We start from the raw sequence: 27531 nt of genomic DNA, 5'->3' as shown, positions 1-27531 counted from the left end.
GTCTGTAACTCACTCCCGGGTATCTGTTATTCTATATATTAACCCCCCGAACCCCTCGATTAGATTCCAGTCTGCAACTCACTCCCGGGTATCTGTTATTCGATATATAAACCCCCCCGAACCCCTCGATTAGATTCCAGCCTGTAACTCACTCCCGGGTATCTGTTATTCTATATATAAACCCCCCAAACCCCTCGATTAGATTCCAGCCTGTAACTCACTCCCGGGTATCTGTTATTCTATATATAAACCCCCCCAAACCCCTCGATTAGATTCCAGCCTGCAACTCACTCCCGGGTATCTGTTATTCTATATATCAACCCCCCAAACCCCTCGATTAGATTCCAGCCTGTAACTCACTCCCGGGTATCTGTTATTCTATATATAAACCCCCCCGAACCCCTCGATTAGATTCCAGTCTGGAACTCACTCCCGGGTATCTGTTATTCTATATATAAACCCCCCGAACCCCTCGATTAGATTCCAGTCTGTAACTCACTCTCGGGTATCTGTTATTCTATATATAAACCCCCCCGAACCCCTCGATTAGATTCCAGTCTGTAACTCACTCCCGGGTATCTGTTATTCTATATATAAACCCCCCCGAACCCCTCGATTAGATTCCAGTCTGTAACTCACTCCCAGGTATCTGTTATTCTATATATAAACCCCCCCGAACCCCTCGATAGATTCCAGTCTGTAACTCACTCCCGGGTATCTGTTATTCTATATATAAACCCCCCCGAACCCCTCGATTAGATTCCAGTCTGTAACTCACTCCCGGGTATCTGTTATTCTATATATAAACCCCCCAAACCCCTCGATTAGATTCCAGCCTGTAACTCACTCCCGGGTATCTGTTATTCTATATATAAACCCACCCGAACCCCTCGATTAGATTCCAGTCTGTAACTCACTCCCGGGTATCTGTTATTCTACATATAAACCCCTCGAACCCCTCGATTAGATTCCAATCTGTAACTCACTCCCGGGTATCTGTTATTCTATATATAAACTCCCCGAACTCCTCGATTAGATTCCAGTCTGTAACTCACTCCCGGCTATCTGTTATTCTATATATAAACCCCCCCGAACCCCTCGATTAGATTCCAGTCTGTAACTCACTCCCGGGTATCTGTTATTCTATATATAAACCCCCCGAACCCCTCGATTAGATTCCAGTCTGCAACTCACTCCCGGGTATCTGTTATTCTATATATAAACCCCCCCGAACCCCTCGATTAGATTCCAATCTGTAACTCACTCCCGGGTATCTGTTATTCTATATATAAACTCCCCGAACTCCTCGATTAGATTCCAGTCTGTAACTCACTCCCGGCTATCTGTTATTCTATATATAAACCCCCCCGAACCCCTCGATTAGATTCCAGTCTGTAACTCACTCCCAGGTATCTGTTATTCTATATATTAACCCCCCGAACCCCTCGATTAGATTCCAGTCTGTAACTCACTCCCAGGTATCTGTTATTCTGTATATAAACCCCCCGAACCCCTCGATTAGATTCCAGTCTGTAACTCACTCCCGGGTATCTGTTATTCTATATATAAACCCCCACGAACCCCTCGATTAGATTCCAGTCTGTAACTCACTCCCGGGTATCTGTTATTCTATATATAAACCCCCCCGAACCCCTCGATTAGATTCCAGTCTGTAACTCACTCCCAGGTATCTGTTATTCTATATATAAACCCCCCCGAACCCCTCGATAGATTCAAGTCTGTAACTCACTCCCGGGTATCTGTTATTCTATATATAAATCCCCCCGAACCCCTCGATTAGATTCCACTCTGTAACTCACTCCCAGGTATCTGTTATTCTATATATAAACACCCCGAACCCCTCGATTAGATTCCAGTCTGTAACTCACTCCCAGGTATCTGTTATTCTGTATATAAACCCCCCGAACCCCTCGATCAGATTCCAGTCTGTAACTCACTCCCGGGTATCTGTTATTCTATATATAAACCCCCCGAACCCCTTGATTAGGTTCCAGTCTCTAACTCACTCCCGGGTATCTGTTATTCGATATATAAACCCCCCCGAACCCCTCGATTAGATTCCAGTCTGTAACTCACTCCCAGGTATCTGTTATTCTATATATAAACCCCCCCGAACCCCTTGATTAGATTCCAGTCTGTAACTCACTCCCAGGTATCTGTTATTCTATATATAAACCCCTCCGAATCCCTTGATTAGATTCCAGTCTGTAACTCACTCCCAGGTATCAGTTATTCCATATATAAACCCCCCCAAAATCCTCGATTAGATTCCAGTCTGTAACTCACTCCCGGGTATCTGTTATTCTCTTTATAAACCCCTCCGAACCCCTCGATTAGATTCCAGTCTGTAACTCACTCCCAGGTATCTGTTATTCTATATATAAACCCCCAAACCCCTCGATTAGATTCCAGTCTGCAACTCATTCCGGGTATCTGTTATTCTATATATAAACCCCCCGAACCCCTCGATTAGATTCCAGCCTGTAACTCACTCCCGGGTATCTGTTATTCTATATATAAACCCCCGAACCCCTCGATTAGATTCCAGTCTGTAACTCACTCCCGGGTATCTGTTATTCTATATATAAACCCCCCGAACCCCTCGATTAGATTCCAGCCTGTAACTCACTCCCGGGTATCTGTTATTCTATATATAAACCCCCGAACCCCTCGATTAGATTCCAGTCTGTAACTCACTCCCGGGTATCTCTTATACTATATATGAACACCCCCCGAACCCCTCGATTAGATTCCAGTCTGTAACTCACTCCCAGGTATCTGTTATTCTATATATAAACCCCCCCGAACCCCTCGATTAGATTCCAGCCTGTAACTCACCCCCGGGTATCTGTTATTCTATATATAAACCCCCGAACCCCTCGATTAGATTCCAGTCTGTAACTCACTCCCGGGTATCTGTTATTCTATATATAAACCCCCCCGAACCCCTCGATTAGATTCCAGTCTGTAACTCACTCCCGGGTATCTGTTATTCTATGTATAAACACCCGAACCCCTCGATTAGATTCCAGCCTGTAACTCACTCCCGGGTATCTGTTATTCTATATATAAACCCCCGAACCCCTCGATTAGATTCCAGTCTGTGACTCACTCCCGGGTATCTGTTATTCTATATATAAACCCCTCCGAACCCCTCGATTAGATTCCAGTCTGTAACTCACTCCCGGGTATCTGTTATTCTATATATAAACCCCCCCGAACCCCTCGATTAGATTCCACTCTGTAACTCACTCCCAGGTATCTGTTATTCTATATATAAATCCCCCCGAACCCCTCGATTCGATTCCAGCCTGTAACTCACTCCCGGGTATCTGTTATTCTATATATAAACCCCCCCGAACCCCTCGATTAGATTCCAGTCTGTAACTCACTCCCAGGTATCTGTTATTCTATATATTAACCCCCCGAACCCCTCGATTAGATTCCAGTCTGTCACTCACTCCCAGGTATCTGTTATTCTGTATATAAACCCCCCGAACCCCTCGATTAGATTCCAGTCTGTAACTCACTCCCGGGTATCTGTTATTCTATATATAAACCCCCCGAACCCCTCGATTAGATTCCAGTCTGTAACTGACTCCCGGGTATCAGTTATTCTATATATAAACCCCCCCGAACCCCTCGATTAGATTCCAGCCTGTAACTCACTCCCGGGTATCTGTTATTCTATATATAAACCCCTCCGAACCCCTTGATTAGATTCCAGTCTGTAACTCACTCCCAGGTATCTGTTATTCTATATATAAACCCCCCCGGACCCCTCGATTAGATTCCAGTCTGTAACTCACTCCCTGGTATCAGTTATTCTATATATAAACCCCCCCGAACCCCTCGATTAGATTCCAGTCTGTAACTCACTCCCTGGTATCAGTTATTCTATATATAAACCCCCCCGAACCCCTCGATTAGATTCCAGCCTGTAACTCACTCCCGGGTATCTGTTATTCTTTCTATAAACCCCCCGAACCCCTCGATTAGATTCCAGTCTGTAACTCACTCCCGGGTATCTGTTATTGTATATATAAACCCCCCGAACCCCTCGATTAGATTCCAGCCTGTAACTCACCCCCGGGTATCTGTTATTCTATATATAAACCCCTCCGAACCCCTTGATTAGATTCCAGTCTGTAACTCACTCCCGGGTATCAGTTATTCTATATATAAACCCCCCGAACCCCTCGATTAGATTCCAGCCTGTAACTCACCCCCGGGTATCTGTTATTCTATATATAAACCCCCCGAACCCCTCGATTAGATTCCAGTCTGTAACTCACTCCCAGGTATCTGGTATTCTATATATAAACTCCCCGAACCCCTCGATTAGATTCCAGTCTGTAACTCACCCCCGGGTATCTGTTATTCTATATATAAACCCCCCTGAACCCCTCGATTGGATTCCAGCCTGTAACTCACTCCCGGGTATCTGTTATTCTATATATAAACCCCCGAACCCCTCGATTAGATTCCAGCCTGTAACTCACTCCCGGGTATCTGTTATTCTATATATAAACCCCCCCAAACCCCTCGATTAGATTCCAGTCTGTAACTCACTCTCGGGTATCTGTTATTCTATATATAAACCCCCCCGAACCCCTCGATTAGATTCCAGTCTGTAACTCACTCCCGGGTATCTGTTATTCTATATATAAACCCCCCCGAACCCCTCGATAGATTCCAGTCTGTAACTCACTCCCGGGTATCTGTTATTCTATATATAAACCCCCCCGAACCCCTCGATTAGATTCCAGTCTGTAACTCACTCCCGGGTATCTGTTATTCTATATATAAACCCCCCAAACCCCTCGATTAGATTCCAGCCTGTAACTCACTCCCGGGTATCTGTTATTCTATATATAAACCCCCCCAAACCCCTCGATTAGATTCCAGCCTGTAACTCACTCCCGGGTATCTGTTATTCTATATATAAACCCCCCCGAACCCCTCGATCAGACTCCAGTCTGTAACTCACTCCCGGGTATCTGTTATTCTATATATAAACCCCCCCGAACCCCTCGATTAGATTCCAGTCTGTAACTCACTCCCGGGTATCTGTTATTCCATATATAAACCCACCCGAACCCCTCGATTAGATTCCAGTCTGTAACTCACTCCCGGGTATCTGTTATTCTACATATAAACCCCTCGAACCCCTCGATTCGTTTCCAATCTGTAACTCACTCCCGGGTATCTGTTATTCTATATATAAACTCCCCGAACTCCTCGATTAGATTCCAGTCTGCAACTCACTCCCGGCTATCTGTTATTCTATATATAAACCCCCCCGAACCCCTCGATTAGATTCCAGTCTGTAACTCACTCCCGGGTATCTGTTATTCTATATATAAACCCCCCGAACCCCTCGATTAGATTCCAGTCTGCAACTCACTCCCGGGTATCTGTTATTCGATATATAAACCCCCCCGAACCCCTCGATTAGATTCCAGCCTGTAACTCACTCCCGGGTATCTGTTATTCTATATATAACCCCCCCAAACCCCTCGATTAGATTCCAGCCTGTAACTCACTCCCGGGTATCTGTTATTCTATATATAAACCCCCCCAAACCCCTCGATTAGATTCCAGCCTGCAACTCACTCCCGGGTATCTGTTATTCTATATATCAACCCCCCAAACCCCTCGATTAGATTCCAGCCTGTAACTCACTCCCGGGTATCTGTTATTCTATATATAAACCCCCCCGAACCCCTCGATTAGATTCCAGTCTGGAACTCACTCTCGGGTATCTGTTATTCTATATATAAACCCCCCCGAACCCCTCGATTAGATTCCAGTCTGTAACTCACTCCCGGGTATCTGTTATTCTATATATAAACCCCCCCGAACCCCTCGATTAGATTCCAGTCTGTAACTCACTCCCAGGTATCTGTTATTCTATATATAAACCCCCCCGAACCCCTCGATAGATTCCAGTCTGTAACTCACTCCCGGGTATCTGTTATTCTATATATAAACCCCCCCGAACCCCTCGATTAGATTCCAGTCTGTAACTCACTCCCGGGTATCTGTTATTCTATATATAAACCCCCCAAACCCCTCGATTAGATTCCAGCCTGTAACTCACTCCCGGGTATCTGTTATTCTATATATAAACCCACCCGAACCCCTCGATTAGATTCCAGTCTGTAACTCACTCCCGGGTATCTGTTATTCTACATATAAACCCCTCGAACCCCTCGATTAGATTCCAATCTGTAACTCACTCCCGGGTATCTGTTATTCTATATATAAACTCCCCGAACTCCTCGATTAGATTCCAGTCTGTAACTCACTCCCGGCTATCTGTTATTCTATATATAAACCCCCCCGAACCCCTCGATTAGATTCCAGTCTGTAACTCACTCCCGGGTATCTGTTATTCTATATATAAACCCCCCGAACCCCTCGATTAGATTCCAGTCTGCAACTCACTCCCGGGTATCTGTTATTCTATATATAAACCCCCCCGAACCCCTCGATTAGATTCCAATCTGTAACTCACTCCCGGGTATCTGTTATTCTATATATAAACTCCCCGAACTCCTCGATTAGATTCCAGTCTGTAACTCACTCCCGGCTATCTGTTATTCTATATATAAACCCCCCCGAACCCCTCGATTAGATTCCAGTCTGTAACTCACTCCCAGGTATCTGTTATTCTATATATTAACCCCCCGAACCCCTCGATTAGATTCCAGTCTGTAACTCACTCCCAGGTATCTGTTATTCTGTATATAAACCCCCCGAACCCCTCGATTAGATTCCAGTCTGTAACTCACTCCCGGGTATCTGTTATTCTATATATAAACCCCCACGAACCCCTCGATTAGATTCCAGTCTGTAACTCACTCCCGGGTATCTGTTATTCTATATATGAACCCCCCCGAACCCCTCGATTAGATTCCAGTCTGTAACTCACTCCCAGGTATCTGTTATTCTATATATAAACCCCCCCGAACCCCTCGATAGATTCAAGTCTGTAACTCACTCCCGGGTATCTGTTATTCTATATATAAATCCCCCCGAACCCCTCGATTAGATTCCACTCTGTAACTCACTCCCAGGTATCTGTTATTCTATATATAAACACCCCGAACCCCTCGATTAGATTCCAGTCTGTAACTCACTCCCAGGTATCTGTTATTCTGTATATAAACCCCCCGAACCCCTCGATCAGATTCCAGTCTGTAACTCACTCCCGGGTATCTGTTATTCTATATATAAACCCCCCGAACCCCTTGATTAGGTTCCAGTCTGTAACTCACTCCCGGGTATCTGTTATTCGATATATAAACCCCCCCGAACCCCTCGATTAGATTCCAGTCTGTAACTCACTCCCGGGTATCTGTTATTCTACATATAAACCCCTCGAACCCCTCGATTAGATTCCAATCTGTAACTCACTCCCGGGTATCTGTTATTCTATATATAAACTCCCCGAACTCCTCGATTAGATTCCAGTCTGCAACTCACTCCCGGCTATCTGTTATTCTATATATAAACCCCCCCGAACCCCTCGATTAGATTCCAGTCTGTAACTCACTCCCGGGTATCTGTTATTCTATATATAAACCCCCCGAACCCCTCGATTAGATTCCAGTCTGCAACTCACTCCCGGGTATCTGTTATTCGATATATAAACCCCCCCGAACCCCTCGATTAGATTCCAGCCTGTAACTCACTCCCGGGTATCTGTTATTCTATATATAAACCCCCCAAACCCCTCGATTAGATTCCAGCCTGTAACTCACTCCCGGGTATCTGTTATTCTATATATAAACCCCCCCAAACCCCTCGATTAGATTCCAGCCTGCAACTCACTCCCGGGTATCTGTTATTCTATATATCAACCCCCCAAACCCCTCGATTAGATTCCAGCCTGTAACTCACTCCCGGGTATCTGTTATTCTATATATAAACCCCCCCGAACCCCTCGATTAGATTCCAGTCTGGAACTCACTCCCGGGTATCTGTTATTCTATATATAAACCCCCCGAACCCCTCGATTAGATTCCAGTCTGTAACTCACTCTCGGGTATCTGTTATTCTATATATAAACCCCCCCGAACCCCTCGATTAGATTCCAGTCTGTAACTCACTCCCGGGTATCTGTTATTCTATATATAAACCCCCCCGAACCCCTCGATTAGATTCCAGTCTGTAACTCACTCCCAGGTATCTGTTATTCTATATATAAACCCCCCCGAACCCCTCGATAGATTCCAGTCTGTAACTCACTCCCGGGTATCTGTTATTCTATATATAAACCCCCCCGAACCCCTCGATTAGATTCCAGCCTGTAACTCACTCCCGGGTATCTGTTATTCTATATATAAACCCACCCGAACCCCTCGATTAGATTCCAGTCTGTAACTCACTCCCGGGTATCTGTTATTCTACATATAAACCCCTCGAGCCCCTCGATTAGATTCCAATCTGTAACTCACTCCCGGGTATCTGTTATTCTATATATAAACTCCCCGAACTCCTCGATTAGATTCCAGTCTGTAACTCACTCCCGGCTATCTGTTATTCTATATATAAACCCCCCCGAACCCCTCGATTAGATTCCAGTCTGTAACTCACTCCCGGGTATCTGTTATTCTATATATAAACCCCCCGAACCCCTCGATTAGATTCCAGTCTGCAACTCACTCCCGGGTATCTGTTATTCTATATATAAACCCCCCCGAACCCCTCGATTAGATTCCAATCTGTAACTCACTCCCGGGTATCTGTTATTCTATATATAAACTCCCCGAACTCCTCGATTAGATTCCAGTCTGTAACTCACTCCCGGCTATCTGTTATTCTATATATAAACCCCCCCGAACCCCTCGATTAGATTCCAGTCTGTAACTCACTCCCAGGTATCTGTTATTCTATATATTAACCCCCCGAACCCCTCGATTAGATTCCAGTCTGTAACTCACTCCCAGGTATCTGTTATTCTGTATATAAACCCCCCGAACCCCTCGATTAGATTCCAGTCTGTAACTCACTCCCGGGTATCTGTTATTCTATATATAAACCCCCACGAACCCCTCGATTAGATTCCAGTCTGTAACTCACTCCCGGGTATCTGTTATTCTATATATAAACCCCCCCGAACCCCTCGATTAGATTCCAGTCTGTAACTCACTCCCAGGTATCTGTTATTCTATATATAAACCCCCCCGAACCCCTCGATAGATTCAAGTCTGTAACTCACTCCCGGGTATCTGTTATTCTATATATAAATCCCCCCGAACCCCTCGATTGGATTCCACTCTGTAACTCACTCCCAGGTATCTGTTATTCTATATATAAACACCCCGAACCCCTCGATTAGATTCCAGTCTGTAACTCACTCCCAGGTATCTGTTATTCTGTATATAAACCCCCCGAACCCCTCGATCAGATTCCAGTCTGTAACTCACTCCCGGGTATCTGTTATTCTATATATAAACCCCCCGAACCCCTTGATTAGGTTCCAGTCTGTAACTCACTCCCGGGTATCTGTTATTCGATATATAAACCCCCCCGAACCCCTCGATTAGATTCCAGTCTGTAACTCACTCCCAGGTATCTGTTATTCTATATATAAACCCCCCCGAACCCCTTGATTAGATTCCAGTCTGTAACTCACTCCCAGGTATCTGTTATTCTATATATAAACCCCTCCGAATCCCTTGATTAGATTCCAGTCTGTAACTCACTCCCAGGTATCAGTTATTCCATATATAAACCCCCCCAAAATCCTCGATTAGATTCCAGTCTGTAACTCACTCCCGGGTATCTGTTATTCTCTTTATAAACCCCTCCGAACCCCTCGATTAGATTCCAGTCTGTAACTCACTCCCAGGTATCTGTTATTCTATATATAAACCCCCAAACCCCTCGATTAGATTCCAGTCTGCAACTCATTCCGGGTATCTGTTATTCTATATATAAACCCCCCGAACCCCTCGATTAGATTCCAGCCTGTAACTCACTCCCGGGTATCTGTTATTCTATATATAAACCCCCGAACCCCTCGATTAGATTCCAGTCTGTAACTCACTCCCGGGTATCTGTTATTCTATATATAAACCCCCCGAACCCCTCGATTAGATTCCAGCCTGTAACTCACTCCCGGGTATCTGTTATTCTATATATAAACCCCCGAACCCCTCGATTAGATTCCAGTCTGTAACTCACTCCCGGGTATCTCTTATACTATATATGAACACCCCCCGAACCCCTCGATTAGATTCCAGTCTGTAACTCACTCCCAGGTATCTGTTATTCTATATATAAACCCCCCCGAACCCCTCGATTAGATTCCAGCCTGTAACTCACCCCCGGGTATCTGTTATTCTATATATAAACCCCCGAACCCCTCGATTAGATTCCAGTCTGTAACTCACTCCCGGGTATCTGTTATTCTATATATAAACCCCCCCGAACCCCTCGATTAGATTCCAGTCTGTAACTCACTCCCGGGTATCTGTTATTCTATGTATAAACACCCGAACCCCTCGATTAGATTCCAGCCTGTAACTCACTCCCGGGTATCTGTTATTCTATATATAAACCCCCGAACCCCTCGATTAGATTCCAGTCTGTGACTCACTCCCGGGTATCTGTTATTCTATATATAAACCCCTCCGAACCCCTCGATTAGATTCCAGTCTGTAACTCACTCCCGGGTATCTGTTATTCTATATATAAACCCCCCCGAACCCCTCGATTAGATTCCACTCTGTAACTCACTCCCAGGTATCTGTTATTCTATATATAACCGCCCCCAGAACCCCTCGATTCGATTCCAGCCTGTAACTCACTCCCGGGTATCTGTTATTCTATATATAAACCCCCCCGAACCCCTCGATTAGATTCCAGTCTGTAACTCACTCCCAGGTATCTGTTATTCTATATATTAACCCCCCGAACCCCTCGATTAGATTCCAGTCTGTCACTCACTCCCAGGTATCTGTTATTCTGTATATAAACCCCCCGAACCCCTCGATTAGATTCCAGTCTGTAACTCACTCCCGGGTATCTGTTATTCTATATATAAACCCCCCGAACCCCTCGATTAGATTCCAGTCTGTAACTGACTCCCGGGTATCAGTTATTCTATATATAAACCCCCCCGAACCCCTCGATTAGATTCCAGCCTGTAACTCACTCCCGGGTATCTGTTATTCTATATATAAACCCCCCCGAACCTCCGAACCCCTTGATTAGATTCCAGTCTGTAACTCACTCCCAGGTATCTGTTATTCTATATATAAACCCCCCCGGACCCCTCGATTAGATTCCAGTCTGTAACTCACTCCCTGGTATCAGTTATTCTATATATAAACCCCCCCGAACCCCTCGATTAGATTCCAGTCTGTAACTCACTCCCTGGTATCAGTTATTCTATATATAAACCCCCCCGAACCCCTCGATTAGATTCCAGCCTGTAACTCACTCCCGGGTATCTGTTATTCTTTCTATAAACCCCCCCGAACCCCTCGATTAGATTCCAGTCTGTAACTCACTCCCGGGTATCTGTTATTCTATATATAAACCCCCCGAACCCCTCGATTAGATTCCAGCCTGTAACTCACCCCCGGGTATCTGTTATTCTATATATAAACCCCTCCGAACCCCTTGATTAGATTCCAGTCTGTAACTCACTCCCGGGTATCAGTTATTCTATATATAAACCCCCCGAACCCCTCGATTAGATTCCAGCCTGTAACTCACCCCCGGGTATCTGTTATTCTATATATAAACCCCCCGAACCCCTCGATTAGATTCCAGTCTGTAACTCACTCCCAGGTATCTGGTATTCTATATATAAACTCCCCGAACCCCTCGATTAGATTCCAGTCTGTAACTCACCCCCGGGTATCTGTTATTCTATATATAAACCCCCCTGAACCCCTCGATTGGATTCCAGCCTGTAACTCACTCCCGGGTATCTGTTATTCTATATATAAACCCCCCTGAACCCCTCGATTAGATTCCAGCCTGTAACTCACTCCCGGGTATCTGTTATTCTATATATAAACCCCCGAACCCCTCGATTAGATTCCAGCCTGTAACTCACTCCCGGGTATCTGTTATTCTATATATAAACCCCCCGAACCCCTCGATTAGATTCCAGCCTGTAACTGACTCCCGGGTATCTGTTATTATAGATATAAACCCCCGAACCCCTCGATTAGATTCCAGCCTGTAACTCACTCCCGGGTATCTGTTATTCGATATATAAACCCACCGAACCCCTGGTTAGATTATTTGTATTTCTTTTAACGATGAGCAGAGCAGGGATATGTGGTTGTGGTGCTGATTTATATAAATTGTTCAGTGATTTGAACCTGATGGACCTCAAATTTGGTATTTGCTCCCTTGCCTGTTCCAGGCTTATCTCGAATCGTTCTATGGCTTCTGTAAAGAGCAGGGTGGGCAGACTGAACAGGTGATGTGTCCGATACTGGAGGTAAGCACTTTAAAAACTTCCCGCAGTGTGAGTGCTCCTTCCTGTCAGGGCTGGCACTGGGACCCTGCAGCAACCCGGAGAATCACTGAAGGGCTGAACCATTGGGAGAGCTCTGAACTCAGGGAACGGCAGGTCCATCTGTAGGGGCAGGGTCTCACTAAAGGGGTCTCTGAGGGTCCCAGAACAAGTGCTGTCACATCCAGTGGGATCTCTCTCTCTCTCTCTGGGGGTCAGTCTCTCCCTCTGGGGGTCTCTCTCTCTCTGGAATGTCTCTCTCTCTCTCTGGGGTCTCTCTCTCTCCCTTTCTTGGGGGGGTCTCTCTCTGTCTCTGGGTGTCTCTCTCTCTCTCTGGGGGTCTCTCTCTCTATCTCTCCCTCTCTCTGGGGGTCGCTCCCTCTCTCTGGGGGTCGCTCCCTCTCTCTGGGGGTCGCTCCCTCTCTCTGGGGGGTGTCTCTCTCTCTGGGGTGTCTCTCTCTCTCTGGGGTCTCTCTCTCTGGGGGTCTCTCTCTCTCTTTCTCTGGGGTGTCTCTCTCTCTCTCTGGGGTGTCTCTCTCTCTATCTCTCTCTCTCTCTCTCTGGGGTCTCTCTCTCTGGGGTTTTGTTTTATTTGTTCATGGGATGTGGGCATCGCTGGCGAGGCCAGCATTTATTGCCCATCCCTAATTGCCCTTGAGAAGGTGGTGGTGAGCCGCCTTCTTAAACTACTGCAGTCCGTGTGGTGACGGTTCTCCCACAGTGCTGTTAGGAAGGGAGTTCCAGGATTTTGACCCAGCGATTATGAAGGAACGGCGATATATTTCCAAGTCGGGATGGTGTGTGACTTGGAGGGGAACGTGCAGGTGGTGTTGTTCCCATGTGCCTGCTGTTCTTGTCCTTCTAGGTGGTAGAGGTCGCGGGTTTGGGAGGTGCTGTCGAAGAAGCCTTGGCGAGTTGCTGCAGTGCATCCTGTGGATGGTACACACTGCAGCCACAGTGCGCCGGTGGTGAAGGGAGTGAAATTTAGGGTGGTGGATGGGGTGCCAATCAAGCGGGCTGCTTTGTCCTGGATGGTGTCGAGCTTCTTGAGTGTTGTTGGAGCTGCACTCATCCAGGCAAGTGGAGAGTATTCCATCACACTCCTGACTTGTGCCTTGTAGATGGTGGAAAGGCTTTGGGGAGTCAGGAGGTGAGTCACTCGCCGCAGAATACCCAGCCTCTGACCTGCTCTCGTAGCCACAGTGTTTATATGGCTGGTCTAGTTAAGTTTCTGGTCAATGGTGACCCCCAGGATGTTGATGGTGGGGGATTTGGCGATGGTAATGCCGTTGAATGTCAAGGGGAGGTGGTTAGACTCTCTCTTATTGGAGATGGTCATTGCCTGGCACTTGTCTGGCACGAATGTTACTTGCCACTTATCAGCCCAAGCCTGGATGTTGTCCAGGTCTTGCTGCATGCGGGCTCGGACTGCTTCATTATCTGAGGGGTTGCGAATGGAACTGGACACTGTGCAATCATCAGCAAACATCCCCTTTTCTGACCTTATGATGGAGGGAAGGTCATTGATGAAGCAGCTGAAGATGGTTGGGCCTAGGGCACTGCCTTGAGGAACTCCTGCAGCAATGTCCTGGGGCTGAGATGATTGGCCTCCAACAACCACTACCATCTTCCTTTGTGTTAGGTATGACTCCAGCCACTGGAGAGTTTTCCCCCTGATTCCCATGGACTTCAATTTTACTAGGGCTCCTTGGTGCCACACTTGGTCAAATGCTGCCTTGATGTCAAGGGCAGTCACTCTCACCTCACCTCTGGAATTCAGCTCTTTTGTCCATGTTTGGACCAAGGCTGTAATGAGGTCTGGAGCCGAGTGGTCCTGGCGGAACCCAAACTGAGCATCGGTGAGCAGGTTATTGGTGAGTAAGTGCCGCTTGATAGCACTGTCGACGACACCTTCCATCACTTTGCTGATGATTGAGAGTGGACTGATGGGGCGGTAATTGGCCAGATTGGATTTGTCCTGCTTTTTGTGGACAGGACATATCTGGGCAATTTTCCACATTGTCGGGTAGATGCCAGTGTTGTAGCTGTACTGGAACAGTTTGACCAGAGGCGTGGCTCTCTCTGGGGGGTCTCTCTCTCTCTCTCTCTGGGGATCTCTCGCTCTCTCTGGGTGTCTCTCTCTCTCTGGGGGGTCCTCTCTGGGGGTCTCTCTCTCTCTGGGGTCTCTCTTACTCTCTGGGTTCTTTCTCTCTGGGGGTCTCTCTTTCTCTCTCTAGGGTCTCTCTCGCTCTCTGGGGTCTCTCTCTCTCTGGGGTCTCCTCTCTCTCTCTGGGGTCTCTCTCTCTCTCTGGGGTCTCTCTCTCTCTCTGGGTGTCTCTCTCTCTCTCTGGGTCTTTCTCTCTCTCTCTCTCTCTGGGGTCTCTGTCTCCCTATCTGAGGTTGGTCTCTCTCTCTTTCTCTCTCTGTGGGGGTCTCTCTATCTCTCTCTCTGTGGGGGTATCTCTCTCTTTCTGTGGGGTCTCTCTCTCTCTGGGGGGTCTCTCTGGGGTTCTCTCTTTCTCTCTGGGGGTCACTGTCTCTTTTCTGGGGTCTGCCTCTCTATGGGGGTCTCTCTCCCTCTGGGGGTCCCTCTCTCTCTCTCTCTCTCGGGGTCGCTCACTCTCTCTGGGGGTCGCTCACTCTCTCTGGGGGTCCGCTCTCTCTCTGGGGGTCTCTCTCTCTGGGGTTGTCTCTCCCTCTCTGGGGGTCTCGCCCTCTCTGGGGGTCTCTCTCCCTCTGGGGGTCCCCCTCTCTCTGGGGTTCTCTCTCTCTATCTCTAGGGGTCTCTCCCTCTCTAGGGGTCTCTCTCTCCCTCTGGGGGTCTCTCTCCCAGAGAGAGAGCGACCCCGAGAGAGAGAGAGAGAGGGACCCCCAGAGGGAGAGAGACCCCCATAGAGAGGCAGACCCAGAAAGAGACAGTGACCCCCAGAGAGAAAGAGAGAACCCCAGAGAGACCCCCCCCAGAGAGAGAGAGACCCCACAGAAAGAGAGAGATACCCCCCCACAGAGAGAGAGATAGAGAGACCCCCACAGAGAGAGAAAGAGAGAGAGACCAACCTCAGATAGGGAGACAGAGACCCCAGAGAGAGAGAGAGAGAGAAAGACCCAGAGAGAGAGAGAGACACCCAGAGAGAGAGAGAGACACCAGAGAGAGAGAGAGACACCCAGAGAGAGAGAGAGACCCCAGAGAGAGAGAGAGACCCCAGAGAGAGAGAGACCCAGAGAGCGAGAGAGACCCCTAGAGAGAGAAAGAGAGACCCCAGAGAAAGAACCCAGAGAGTAAGAGAGAGACCCCAGAGAGAGAGAGACCCCCAGAGAGACCCCCCAGAGAGAGAGAGACACCCAGAGAGAGCGAGAGATCCCCAGAGAGAGAGAGAGAGACCCCCAGAGAGAGCCACGCCTCTCTCTCTCGGGGTCTCTCTCTCTCTCTCTCTCTCTCTGGGGGTCTCTCTCCCTCTGGGGGTCCCCCTCTCTCTGGGGTCTCTCTCTCTATCTCTAGGGGTCTCTCTCTCTCTCTAAGGGGGTCTATCACTCTCTGGGGGTCGCTGTCCTCTGTCTCTGGGGGTCGCTCTCTCTCTGGGGGTCGCTCTCTCTCTCTCTGGGGTTCTCTCTCTCTCTGGGGTTCTCTCTCCCTCTGGGTGTCTCTCTCCCTCTGGGGGTCTCCCTCTCTCTGGGGGTCTCTCTCTCTATCTCTGGGAGTCTCTCTCTATCTCTGGGGGTCTCTCTCCTCTCTGGGGGTCTCTCTCTCTCTGGGGGGTCTCTCTCTCTCTGAGGGTCCCTCTCTCCCTCTGGGGTCCCTCTCTCTCTCTGGGGGACCCTCTCTCTCTCTGGGGGACCCTCTCTGTCTCTGGGGGTCCCTCTCTCTCTCTGCTGGGGGTCTCTCTCTCTCTCTGGGGGTCTCTCTGTCTCTCTCTCTGGGGGTCTCACTCTCTGGGGTCGCTCTCTCTCTGGGGGTCGCTCTCTCTCTCTCTCTCTCTCTCTCTCTGGGGGTCGCTCTCTCTCTGGGGGTCGCTCTCTCTCTCTCTGGGGGATCTCTCTCTCTCTGGGGTTCTCTCTCCCTCTGGGGGTCTCTCTCCCTCTGGGGGTCCCCCTCTCTCTGGGGGCTCTCTCTATCTATCTCTGGGGTCTCTCTCTCTCTCCCTCTGGGGGTCTCTCTCCCTCTGGGGGTCTCCTCTCCCTCTGGGTCCCTCTCTCTCTCTGGGGGTGTCTCTCTCTATCTCTGGGGGTCTCTCTCTCTATCTCTGGGGGTCTCTCTCTCTCTATCTCTGGGGGTCTCTCTCTCTATCTCTGGGGGTCTCTCTCTCTCTCTCTCTGGGGGTCTCTCTCCTCTGGGGGTCTCTCTCCCACTGGTCTCTCTCTCTCTCTGGGGGGTCCCTCTCTCTCTCTGGGGTGTCTCTCTCTCTCTGGGGGTCCCTCTCTCTCTCTGGGGTGTCTCTCTCTCTCCTGGGGGTGTCTCTCTCTCTCTGGGGGGGTCTCTCTCTCTCTCTGGAGGTCTCTCTCTCTCTCTGGAGGTCTCTCTCTCTCTCTGGGGGGTCTCTCTCTCAATCTCTCTCTGGGGGTCTCTCTCTCTCTCTGGGGGTCTCTCTCTCTCTCGGGGTCTCTCTCTCTCTCTCTCTCTGGGGGTCTCCTCTCTCCCTCTGGGGTCTCTCTCCCTCTGGGGGTCCCCCACTCTCTGGGGGTCTCTCTCTCTATCTCTAGGGGTCTCTCTCTCTCTCTAAGGGGGTCTATCACTCTCTGGGGGTCGCTGTCTCTGTCTCTGGGGGTCGCTCTCTCTCTGGGGTTCTCTCTCCCTCTGGGTGTCCTCTCTCCCTCTGGTGGTCTCCCTCTCTCTGGGGGTCTCTCTCTCTATCTCTGGAGTCTCTCTCTATCTCTGGGGGTCTCTCTCTCTCTGGGGGTCTCTCTCTCTCTCTGGGGGTCTCTCTCTCTCTGGGGGTCCTCTCTCTCTCATGGGGGTCTCTCTCTCTCTGGGGGTCTCTCTCTCTCTGGGGGTCTCTCTCTCTCTGGGGGTCTCTCTCTCTCTGAGGGTCCCTCTCTCTGGGGGTCTCTCTCTCTGATCTCTGGGGGTCTCTCTCTCTATCTCTGGGGGTCTCTCTCTCTATCTCTGGGGGTCTCTCTCTCTATCTCTGGGGGTCTCTCTCTCTCTCTCTGGGGGTCTCTCTCTCTCTGGGGGTCCTCTCTCTCTCTGGGGGTCTCTCTCTCTCTGGGGGTCCTCTCTCTCTCTGGGGGTCTCTCTCTCTCTGAGGGGTCCCTCTCTCTGGGGGTCTCTCTCTCTATCTCTGGGGGTCTCTCTCTCTATCTCTGGGGGTCCTCTCTCTCTATCTCTGGGGGTCTCTCTCTCTATCTCTGGGGGTCCTCTCTCTCTCTGGGGGTCTCTCTCTCTCTCTGCTGGGGTCTCTCTCTCTCTCTGGGGGTCTCTCTCTCTCTCTGGGGGTCTCTCTCTCTCTGGGGGTCTCTCTCTCTCTGGGGGTCTCTCTCTCTCTGGGGGTCTCTCTCTCTCTGAGGGTCCCTCTCTCCCTCTGGGGGTCCCTCTCTCTCTCTGGGGGACCCTCTCTCTCTCTGGGGGACCCTCTCTGGTCTCTGGGGGTCCCTCTCTCTCTCTGGGGGTCTCTCTCTCTCTCTGGGGGTCTCTCTGTCTCTCTCTCTGGGGGGTCTCACTCTCTGGGGTCGCTCTCTCTCTCTGGGGGTCGCTCTCTCTCTCTCTCTCTCTCTCTCTCTGGGGGTCGCTCTCTCTCTGGGGGTCGCTCTCTCTCTCTCTGGGGATCTCTCTCTCTCTGGGGGTGTCTCTCTCTCTATCTCTGGGGGTCTCTCTCTCTATCTCTGGGGGTCTCTCTCTCTCTCTATCTCTGAGGGTCTCTCTCTCTATCTCTGGGGTTCTCTCTCCCTCTGGGGGTCTCTCTCCCTCTGGGGGTCCCCCTCTCTCTGGGGGTCTCTCTCTCTATCTCTGGGGGTCTCTCTCTCTCCCTCTGGGGGTCTCTCTCCCTCTGGGGGTCTCTCTCCCTCTGGGTCCCTCTCTCTCTCTGGGGGTGTCTCTCTCTATCTCTGGGGTCTCTCTCTCTATCTCTGGGGTCTCTCTCTCTCTCTATCTCTGGGGGTCCTCTCTCTCTATCTCTGGGGGTCTCTCTCTCTCTCTCTCTCTCTCTCTGGGGGTCCTCTCTCCCTCTGGGGGTCTCTCTCCCACTGGGTCCTCTCTCTCTCTCTGGGGGTCCCTCTCTCTCTCTGGGGTGTCTCCTCTCTCTCTGGGGGTCCCTCTCTCTCTCTGGGGTGTCTCTCTCTCTCTGGGGGGTGTCTCTCTCTCTCTGGGGGGTCTCTCTCTCTCTCTGGAGGTCTCTCTCTCTCTCTGGGGGGTCTCTCTCTCAATCTCTCTCTGGGGGTCCTCTCTCTCTCTCTCTGGGGGGTCTCTCTCTCTCTCGGGGTCCTCTCTCTCTCTCTCTCTGGGGGTCTCTCTCTCCCTCTGGGTCCTCTCTCCCTCTGGGGGTCCCCCCTCTCTCTGGGGGTCTCTCTCTCTATCTCTAGGGGTCTCTCTCTCTCTCTAAGGGGGTCTATCACTCTCTGGGGGTCGCTGTCTCTGTCTCTGGGGGTCGCTCTCTCTCTGGGGTCGCTCTCTCTCTCTCTGGGGGTTCTCTCTCTCTCTGGGGTTCTCTCTCCCTCTGGGTGTCTCTCTCCCTCTGGGGGTCTCCCTCTCTCTGGGGGTCTCTCTCTCTATCTCTGGGAGTCTCTCTCTATCCCTGGGGGTCTCTCTCTCTCTGGGGGTCTCTCTCTCTCTCTGGGGGTCCTCTCTCTCTCTGGGGGTCTCTCTCTCTCTGGGGGTCTCTCTCTCTCTGGGGGTCTCTCTCTCTCTGAGGGTCCCTCTCCTCTGGGGGTCTCTCTCTCTATCTCTGGGGGTCTCTCTCTCTATCTCTGGGGGTCTCTCTCTCTATCTCTGGGGGTCTCTCTCTCTCTCTCTGGGGTCTCTCTCTCTCTGGGGGTCTCTCTCTCTCTCTGGGGGTCTCTCTCTCTCTCTGGGGGTCTCTCTCTCTCTCTGGGGGTCTCTCTCTCTCTGGGGGTCTCTCTCTCTCTGGGGGTCTCTCTCTCTCTGGGGTCTCTCTCTCTCTGAGTGTCCCTCTCTCCCTCTGGGGGTCCCTCTCTCTCTCTGGGGGACCCTCTCTCTCTCTGGGGGACCCTCTCTGTCTCTGGGGGTCCCTCTCTCTCTCTGGGGGTCTCTCTCTCTCTCTGGGGGTCTCTCTGTCTCTCTCTCTGGGGGTCTCACTCTCTGGGGTCGCTCTCTCTCTCTGGGGGTCGCTCTCTCTCTCTCTCTCTCTCTCTCTGGGGGTCGCTCTCTCTCTGGGGGTCGCTCTCTCTCTCTCTGGGGATCTCTCTCTCTCTGGGGTTCTCTCTCCTCTGGGGGTCTCTCTCCCTCTGGGGTCCCCCTCTCTCTGGGGGTCTCTCTCTCTATCTCTGGGGGTCTCTCTCTCTCCCTCTGGGGGTCTCTCTCCCTCTGGGGGTCTCTCTCCCTCTGGTCCCTCTCTCTCTCTGGGGGTGTCTCTCTCTATCTCTGGGGGTCTCTCTCTCTATCTCTGGGGTCTCTCTCTCTCTCTATCTCTGGGGGTCTCTCTCTCTATCTCTGGGGGTCTCTCTCTCTCTCTCTCTCTCTCTCTGGGGGTCTCTCTCCCTCTGGGGGTCTCTCTCCCACTGGGTCTCTCTCTCTCTCTGGGGGTCCCTCTCTCTCTCTGGGTGTCTCTCTCTCTCTGGGGGTCCCTCTCTCTCTCTGGGGTGTCTCTCTCTCTGGGGGTGTCTCTCTCTCTCTGGGGGGGGTCTCTCTCTCTCTCTGGAGGTCTCTCTCTCTCTCTGGGGGGTCTCTCTCTCAATCTCTCTCTGGGGTCTCTCTCTCTCTCTCTGGGGGTCTCTCTCTCTCTCGGGGTCTCTCTCTCTCTCTCTCTCTGGGGGTCTCTCTCTCTCTCTGGGGGTCTCTCTCTCTCTCTCTGGGGTCCTCTCTCCCTCTCTCTGTGGGTCTCTCTCCCTCTCTCTGGGGGTCTCTCTCTCGCTCTCTGGGGGTCTCTCTCTCTCTCTGGGGGTCTCTCTCTCTCTCTCTGGGTGTCTCTCTCTCGGCGGGTCCTCTCTCTCTCTCTCTGGGGGGTCTCTCTCTCTCTCTCTGGGGGTCTCTCTCTCTCTCTCTGGGGGTCTCTCTCTCTCTCTCTGGGGGTCTCTCTCTCTCTCTCTGGGGGTCTCTCTCTCTCTGAGGGTCTCTCTCTCTCTCTCTCTGGGGGTCTCTCTCTCTCTCTCTCTCTGGGGGTCTCTCTCTCTCTCTGGGGGTCTCTCTCTCTCTCACTCTGGGGTCTCTCTCTCTGGGGGTCTCCCTCTCTCTCTGGGGGTCTCTCTCTCTCTCTGGGGGTCTCTCTCTCTCTCTCTCTCTCACTCTCTGGGGGTCTCTCTCTCTCTCTCTGGGGGTCTCTCTCTCTCTCTCACTCTGGGGGTCTCTCTCTCTGGGGGTCTCTCTCTCTCTGGGGGTCTCTCTCTCTCTGGGGGTCTCTCTCTCTCTGGGGGTCTCTCTCTCTCTGGGGGTCTCTCTCTCTGGGTGTCTCTCTCTCTCTCTGGGGGGTCTCTCTCTCTCTCACTCTGGGGGTCTCTCTCTCTGGGGGTCTCTCTCTCTCTCTGGGGGTCTCTCTCTCTCTCTGGGGGTCTCTCTCTCTCTCTCTCACTCTCTGGGGGTCTCTCTCTCTCTCTCTGGGGGTCTCTCTCTCTCTCACTCTGGGGGTCTCTCTCTCTGGGGTCTCTCTCTCTCTGGGGGTCTCTCTCTCTCTGGGGGTCTCTCTCTCTCTGGGGGTCTCTCTCTCTGGGTGTCTCTCTCTCTCTCTGGGGGTCTCTCTCTCTCTCACTCTGGGGGTCTCTCTCTCTCTCTCTCTAGGGGTCTCTCTCTCTTTCTGGGGGTCTCTCTGTGGGTCTCTCTCTCTCTGGGGGTCTCTCTCTCTCTCTCTGAGGTCTCTCTCTGGTGGTGTCTCTCTCTCTATTTGGGGGTCTCTCTCTGGGGGTCTCTCTCTCTCTCTCTCTGGGGGTCTCTCTCTCTCTCTCTCTCTGGGAGTCTCTCTCTCTCTTTCTCTCTCTGGGGGTCTCTCTCTCTCTCTCTCTCTCTGGGGGTCTCTCTCTCTCTCTCTGGGGGTGTCTCTCTCTTTCTGGGGGTCTCTCTGGGGTTCTCTCTCTCTCTCTCTGGTGATCTCTCCCCCTGGGGGTCTCTCTCTCCCTCTCTGGGGGTCTCTCTCTCTCTGGGAGTCTCTCTCTGGGGGTCTCTCTCTCTCTCTGGGGGTCTCTCTCTCTCTCTCTGGGGATCTCTCTTTGGGGGGTCTCTCTCTCTCTCTCTCTGGGGGTCTCTCTTTGGGGGGTCTCTCTCACTCAGTAATCTCCTGTCTAGTTTGAAGCTGACCGTCGGGTGTTTAACATCACCCTCAACTCCTTTGGCACTGAGCTGAGCCGAGAGGAACGCTCATCGATTTACCCGTCCTGTGGCCGGCTGCACCCAGAAGGTTTGACTCTGTTATCCAATGCCGAGGATTTTGAGCAAGTTCGTGCGGTCGCTGATTATTACTTGGTAAGTTCCTCCCTGACACCCGAACTCTCATTCTTACTGGAATCAATGCGCGGTCAATGTGCTCAGCGTCAGGGTGAAAGGGAAGGTTTGACCCAATGAGGGGCCCACGGCTCTCTGGCCCGTCTGGCCGGCTGAGAGCGTCTCTGTCTGGCCGGCTGAGAGCGTCTCTGTCTGGCCGGCTGAGAGCTTCTCTGTCTGGCCGGCTGAGTGTGAATTTGGCACTGAATTTAACCCCCGCAACCCCAGACGGGCAGGAAATGGTTGAGCGAGGGGTTAAAATTTTAAAATTCGAGATGCCGTCTCTAACCCGGCCCAATAATATTACCGCCGATGAACTGGGTCCTGAACAAAGCTCCCGCTAACAGCAGGCGGGGCCTACTTAAGATTCAAAAGTTGCGGCTCGATGACCTGGACTTGGGAACGGGGCATAATTTCAAAATTTGCAGGTGACACGAAACTCGGAAATGTAGTAAACAAAATGGGGGGATAGTAACAGACTTCAGGAGGACAGAGACAGACTGGTGAAATGGGCAATAACATGGCAGATAAAATTTAACACAGAGAAGGGTGAATTGATGCATTTTGACAGGAAGAATGAGGAGAGGTAATATAAACTAAATGGTACAAGTTGAGAAGGCTGTTAAAAAGCATATGGGATCCTGGGCTTTATCAATAGAGGCTTAGAGTGGAAAAGTTCTCTGGAATTTGGAAGATTATGGGGTGATTTGATCGAAGTTTAAGATATTACGGGGAACTGATAGGTTAGATAGAGAGAAACTATTTCTGCTGTTTGGGGAGTCTAGGACTAGGGGACATAGCCTAAAAATTAGAGCCAGGACTTTCAGGAGTGAAGTTAGGAAACACTCTACATGCAAAGGGTGGTAGAAGTTTGGAACTCTCTTCTGCAAACAGCAGTTGATGCTAGCTCAATTATTAATTTTAAATCTGAGATTGATTGATTTTTGTAAACCTAAGGTATTAAGGATATGGGGCTAAGGCGGGTACATGGAGTTAGGTCACAGATCAGCCATGATCTCATTGAATGGCGGAACAGGCTCGAGGGGCTAAATGGCCTCCTCCTGTTCCTATATTCAAAAGCAAGGAAGTTACGTTAAACCTTTATAAAACATGGCTCGGCCACAACTGGACTATTGTGTTCGATTCTGGGCACCGCACTTTAGGAAGGGTGTCAAGGCCTTGGAGAGATTGAGAAGAGATTTACTAGGATGGTACCAGGGATGAGCGACTTCAGTTATATGGAGAGACTGGAGAAGCTGGGGTTGTTCTCCTTAGAACAGAGAAGGTTAAGGGGAGACCATAAGAGATAGGAGCAGGAGTAGGCCATTCGGCCCCTCGAGCCTGCTCTACCATTTAATGAGATCATGGCTGATCTGATTTTTACCTCAACTGCACTTTCCCGCCCTTTCCCCATATCCTTTGACTCCCTTGCTGATAAGATTCAATCGAGGTGTTCAAAATCATGAAGTGTTTTGATAGAGTAAATAAGGAGAAACTGTTTCCAGTGGCAGAAGGTTCGGTCACCAGAGGACACAGATTTAAGGTGATCGGCAAAAGAACCAGAGGCAACATGAGGAAACATTTTTTTTATGCAGCCAGTTGTGATGATCTGGAATGCGCTGCCTGAAAGGGTGGTGGAAGCAGATTCAATAATAACTTTCAAAAGGGAATTGGTTAAATACTTGAAGGGGGAAAATTTACAGGGCTCTGGGGAAAGAGCGGGGGAATGGGACTAATTGGAAGATCTTTCAAAGAGCCGGCACTGACACGATGGGCCGAATGGCCTCCTCCTGTGCTGTAAGACTCTATGGTATTGGCGGCGCGATATATTTTGAACCGCACCAGAGTGGTCCATGCCATCTGACGCCCCAGAGAAGCAACACAACGCAAGGAGGCCGAGGTAAACTTTGCCTCTCCCTGATCCCCTGGTGGGCCTGGAGGAGTGGGAGTGCCCCCCCAGGCCCTTGCTCCCCCTGGCAGTCTTCTCTCTTCCCCCCCGGCATCTGGGCGGGGTTCAAGGCCCATTGCCTCACTTTACCCCAGGCACTGTCTCTATTTCTCACCTGGTTCTTGCTTTGTTCCATCAGGAATACAAGTTCTTGTTTGACGGCGCAGAGAGGGACCCGGATCACAAGACCCTGGAGGACAAATTCTTTGAATATGAGGTAAAGGCCCCGTGTCCCCGGTGCGTGTCGGCCCGTGTCCCCGGCCCGTGTCCCTGGCACGTGTTGGCCCGTGTCCCCGGCGTGTAAATACAGCGGCCGGGAGCCGGGTCGGACTCAACCTGGGTCAAGGGACAGAAGTTGCTGCCATAAACCTTAAAGACCAAGTGGCGATGGGTGTTTTCAGCTTCCTGTCAGAAACAGAAAGGAAATATCCGCACAGGTTCCTGGGCCGGAGGTTCACTCCCGGGCTGGGCAGGCCTGAGAAAACGTGCAACAGGCCAAATTGGTCTTGGTCCTGACCACCCAGGACAAGAAGACACGGAGCTTCCAGCAGAGGAAACCGGCCCCAAAATAACTTGCTCACCCGTCTGCGGTCCAGGGCCCATGTTCTGGGTCCATGGTCATGTGCTCCCGTACTGCGGCCACCTGTAACTCTATCACTCTCTCCCTCCCCAGGTAAAGCTCAATGTGCTGGCGTTTGATAAACAGTTTCACTTCGGGGTGTTTCACGCTTACATGAAGCTGAAGGAGCAGGAGTGTCGGAACATCATGTGGATCGCAGAGTGTATCGCCCAGAGACACCGCACTCGAATCGACAACTACATCCCCATACTCTAACTGCAACAGACACAAGTCATAACCAGCACCTCAGTAAACTTCATCCATGCTTTTGTTACCTCCAGACCTGACTATTCCAATGCTGTCCTGGCCGGCCTCCCATGATAGAATCATAGAAATTTAGGGCACAGCAGGAGGCCATTCAGCCCATCATGTCAGTACCAGCCGAGAAAGAGCTATCCAGCCTAATCCCACTTTCCAGCACTTGGTCCGTAGCCTGTAGTTTCGGCACTTCAGGTGCACATCCAGGTACTTTTTAAATGAGTTGAGGGTTTCTGCCTCTCCCACCCTCTCAGGCAGTGAGTTCCAGACCCCCACCACCCTCTGGGTGAAAAAATTTCCCCTCAGCTCCCCTCTAATCCTTCTATCAATTACTTTAAATCTATGCCCCCTGGTTATTGACCTCTCTGCTAAAGGAAATAGGTCCTTCCTGTCCACTCTGTCTAGTCCCCTCATAATTTTATACACCTCAATTAAATCACCCCTCAGCCTCCTCTGTTCATAGAAACATAGAAAATAGGAGCAGGAGTAGGCCATTCGGCCCTTCGAGCCTGCTCCACCATTCAATATGATCATGGCTGATCCTCTATCTCAATACCATATTCCCGCTCTCTCCATATCCCTTGATGCCCTTTGTGTCTAGAAATCTATCCAGCTCCTTCTTAAATATATTCAGTGACTTGGCCTCCACAGCCTTCTGTGGTAGAGAATTCCACAGGTTCACCTCCCTCTGAGTGAAGAAATTTCTCCTCATCTCAGTCCTAAATGTCCTACCCCGTATCCTGAGACTGTGACCCCTCGTTCTAGACCCCCAGCCAGGGGAAACATCCTCCCTGCGTCCAGTCTATCTAGCCCTGTCAGAATTTTATATGTTTCAATGAGATCCCCTCTCATTCTTCTAAACTCGAGTGAATGCGGTACCCCACTAGTCACTGCCTGCCAACCTGAAAAAGACCCATTTATTCCTACTCTCTGTTTCCTGTCTGTCAACCAATTTTCAATCCATGCCAGTATATTACCCCCAATCCCATGTGCTTTAATCTTGCACACTAACCTCTTATGTGGGACTTTATCAAAGGCCTTCTGAAAATCCAAATAAACCACATCCACTGGTTCTCCCTCATCTATTTTACCAGTTACATCCTCAAAAAACTCCAGTAGGTTTGTCATACAGGCCGAGTCGACCCAATCTCTCCTCATACAACAGTCCTGCCATCCCAGGAATCAGTCTGGTGAACCTTCGCTGCACTCTCTCTATGGCAAGTATATCCTTTCTTACATAAGGAGACCAAAACTGCACACAATACTCCAGGTGTGGTCTCACCAAGTCCCTGTATAACTGCAGTAAGACATCCTTGCTCCTGTACTCAAATCCTCTTGCAATGAAGGCCAACATATCATTTGCCTTCCTAACTGCTTGCTGCACCTGCATGTTTGCTTTCAGTGACTGATGTACAAGGACACCCAGGTTCCTTTGTACATCAACATTTCCCAATCTATCACCATTTAAATAATACTCTGCCTTTCTGTTTTTCCTTCCGAAATGGATAACTTCACATTTATCCACGTTATACTGCATCTGCCATGTTCTTGCCCACTCACCCAACTTGTCTAAATCACATTGGAGCCTCTTTTCATCCTCCTCACAACTCACATTCCACCCCAGCTTTGTGTCGTCTGCAAACTTGGAAATATTACATTTGGTTCCCTCATCCAAATCATTGATATCTATTGTGAATAGCTGGGGCCCAAGCACTGATCCCTGCGGTACCCCACTAGTCACTGCCTGCCAACCTGAAAAAGACCCATTTATTCCTACTCTCTGTTTCCTGTCTGTCAACCAATTTTCAATCCATGCCAGTATATTACCCCCAATCCCATGTGCTTTAATCTTGCACACTAACCTCTTATGTGGGACTTTATCAAAGGCCTTCTGAAAATCCAAATAAACCACATCCACTGGTTCTCCCTCATCTATTTTACCAGTTACATCCTCAAAAAACTCCAGTAGGTTTGTCAAACATGATTTCCCTTTCATAAACCCGTGTTGACTTTGTCTAATCCCATTGATATTTTCTAATTGTTCTGTTATCACTTCCTTTATAACAGACTCTAGCATTTTCCCTTCTACTGATGTTAGGCTAACCGGTCTGTAGTTCCCTGTTTTCTCTCCCTCCTTTTTTAAATAGTGGGGTTACATTTGCCACCCTCCAATCTGCAGGAACTGTTCCAGAATCTATAGAATTTTGGAAGATGACAACTAATGCATCCACTATTTCCATGGCTGCCTCTTTTAGTACTCTGGGATGCAGATTATCAGGTCCTGGGGATTTATCAGCTTTCAGTCCCATTAATTTCTCCAGCACTATTTTTTTACTAATACTAATTTCCTTTAATTCCTCCTTCTCATTAGTCCCTTGGTTCCCTAGCATTCCTGGGAAGTTTTTTGTGTCCTCTTCCGTGAAGACAGAACCAAAGTATGTGTTTAATTGCTCTGCCATTTCCTTGTTCCCTATTATAAATTCTCCCGTTTCTCACTGTAAGGGACCTACATTTGTCTTCACTAATCTTTTTCTTTTTACATACTTGTCGAAGCTTTTACAGTCCACTTTTATGTTCCTTGCAAGTTTACTCTCATACTCTATTTTTCCCCCTTTTAA

General features: G+C 50.0%; 1 protein-coding gene across 1 annotated transcript in view; it reads left to right on the top strand.

Moving 5' to 3' along the window:
- The window catches only part of LOC137342755 (V-type proton ATPase subunit d 2-like), a 51425-nt gene extending 25318 nt beyond the window's left edge, over positions 1-26107 (top strand). Inside the window, exons 5-8 of the mRNA XM_068006931.1 lie at positions 12419-12496; positions 21894-22070; positions 24176-24253; positions 24710-26107. Of these exons, the coding sequence (XP_067863032.1) occupies positions 12419-12496; positions 21894-22070; positions 24176-24253; positions 24710-24871 (495 nt within the window). The 3' untranslated portion in view covers positions 24872-26107. The remainder of the gene's footprint in view (positions 1-12418; positions 12497-21893; positions 22071-24175; positions 24254-24709) is intronic.
- The last annotated feature ends 1424 nt before the right edge of the window (positions 26108-27531 follow it).

Source organism: Heptranchias perlo, chromosome 26 (genome assembly GCF_035084215.1).
Source record: "Heptranchias perlo isolate sHepPer1 chromosome 26, sHepPer1.hap1, whole genome shotgun sequence".
Lineage (NCBI taxonomy): Eukaryota > Metazoa > Chordata > Chondrichthyes > Hexanchiformes > Hexanchidae > Heptranchias > Heptranchias perlo.
This window is presented reverse-complemented; position numbering and strand designations above follow the sequence as displayed.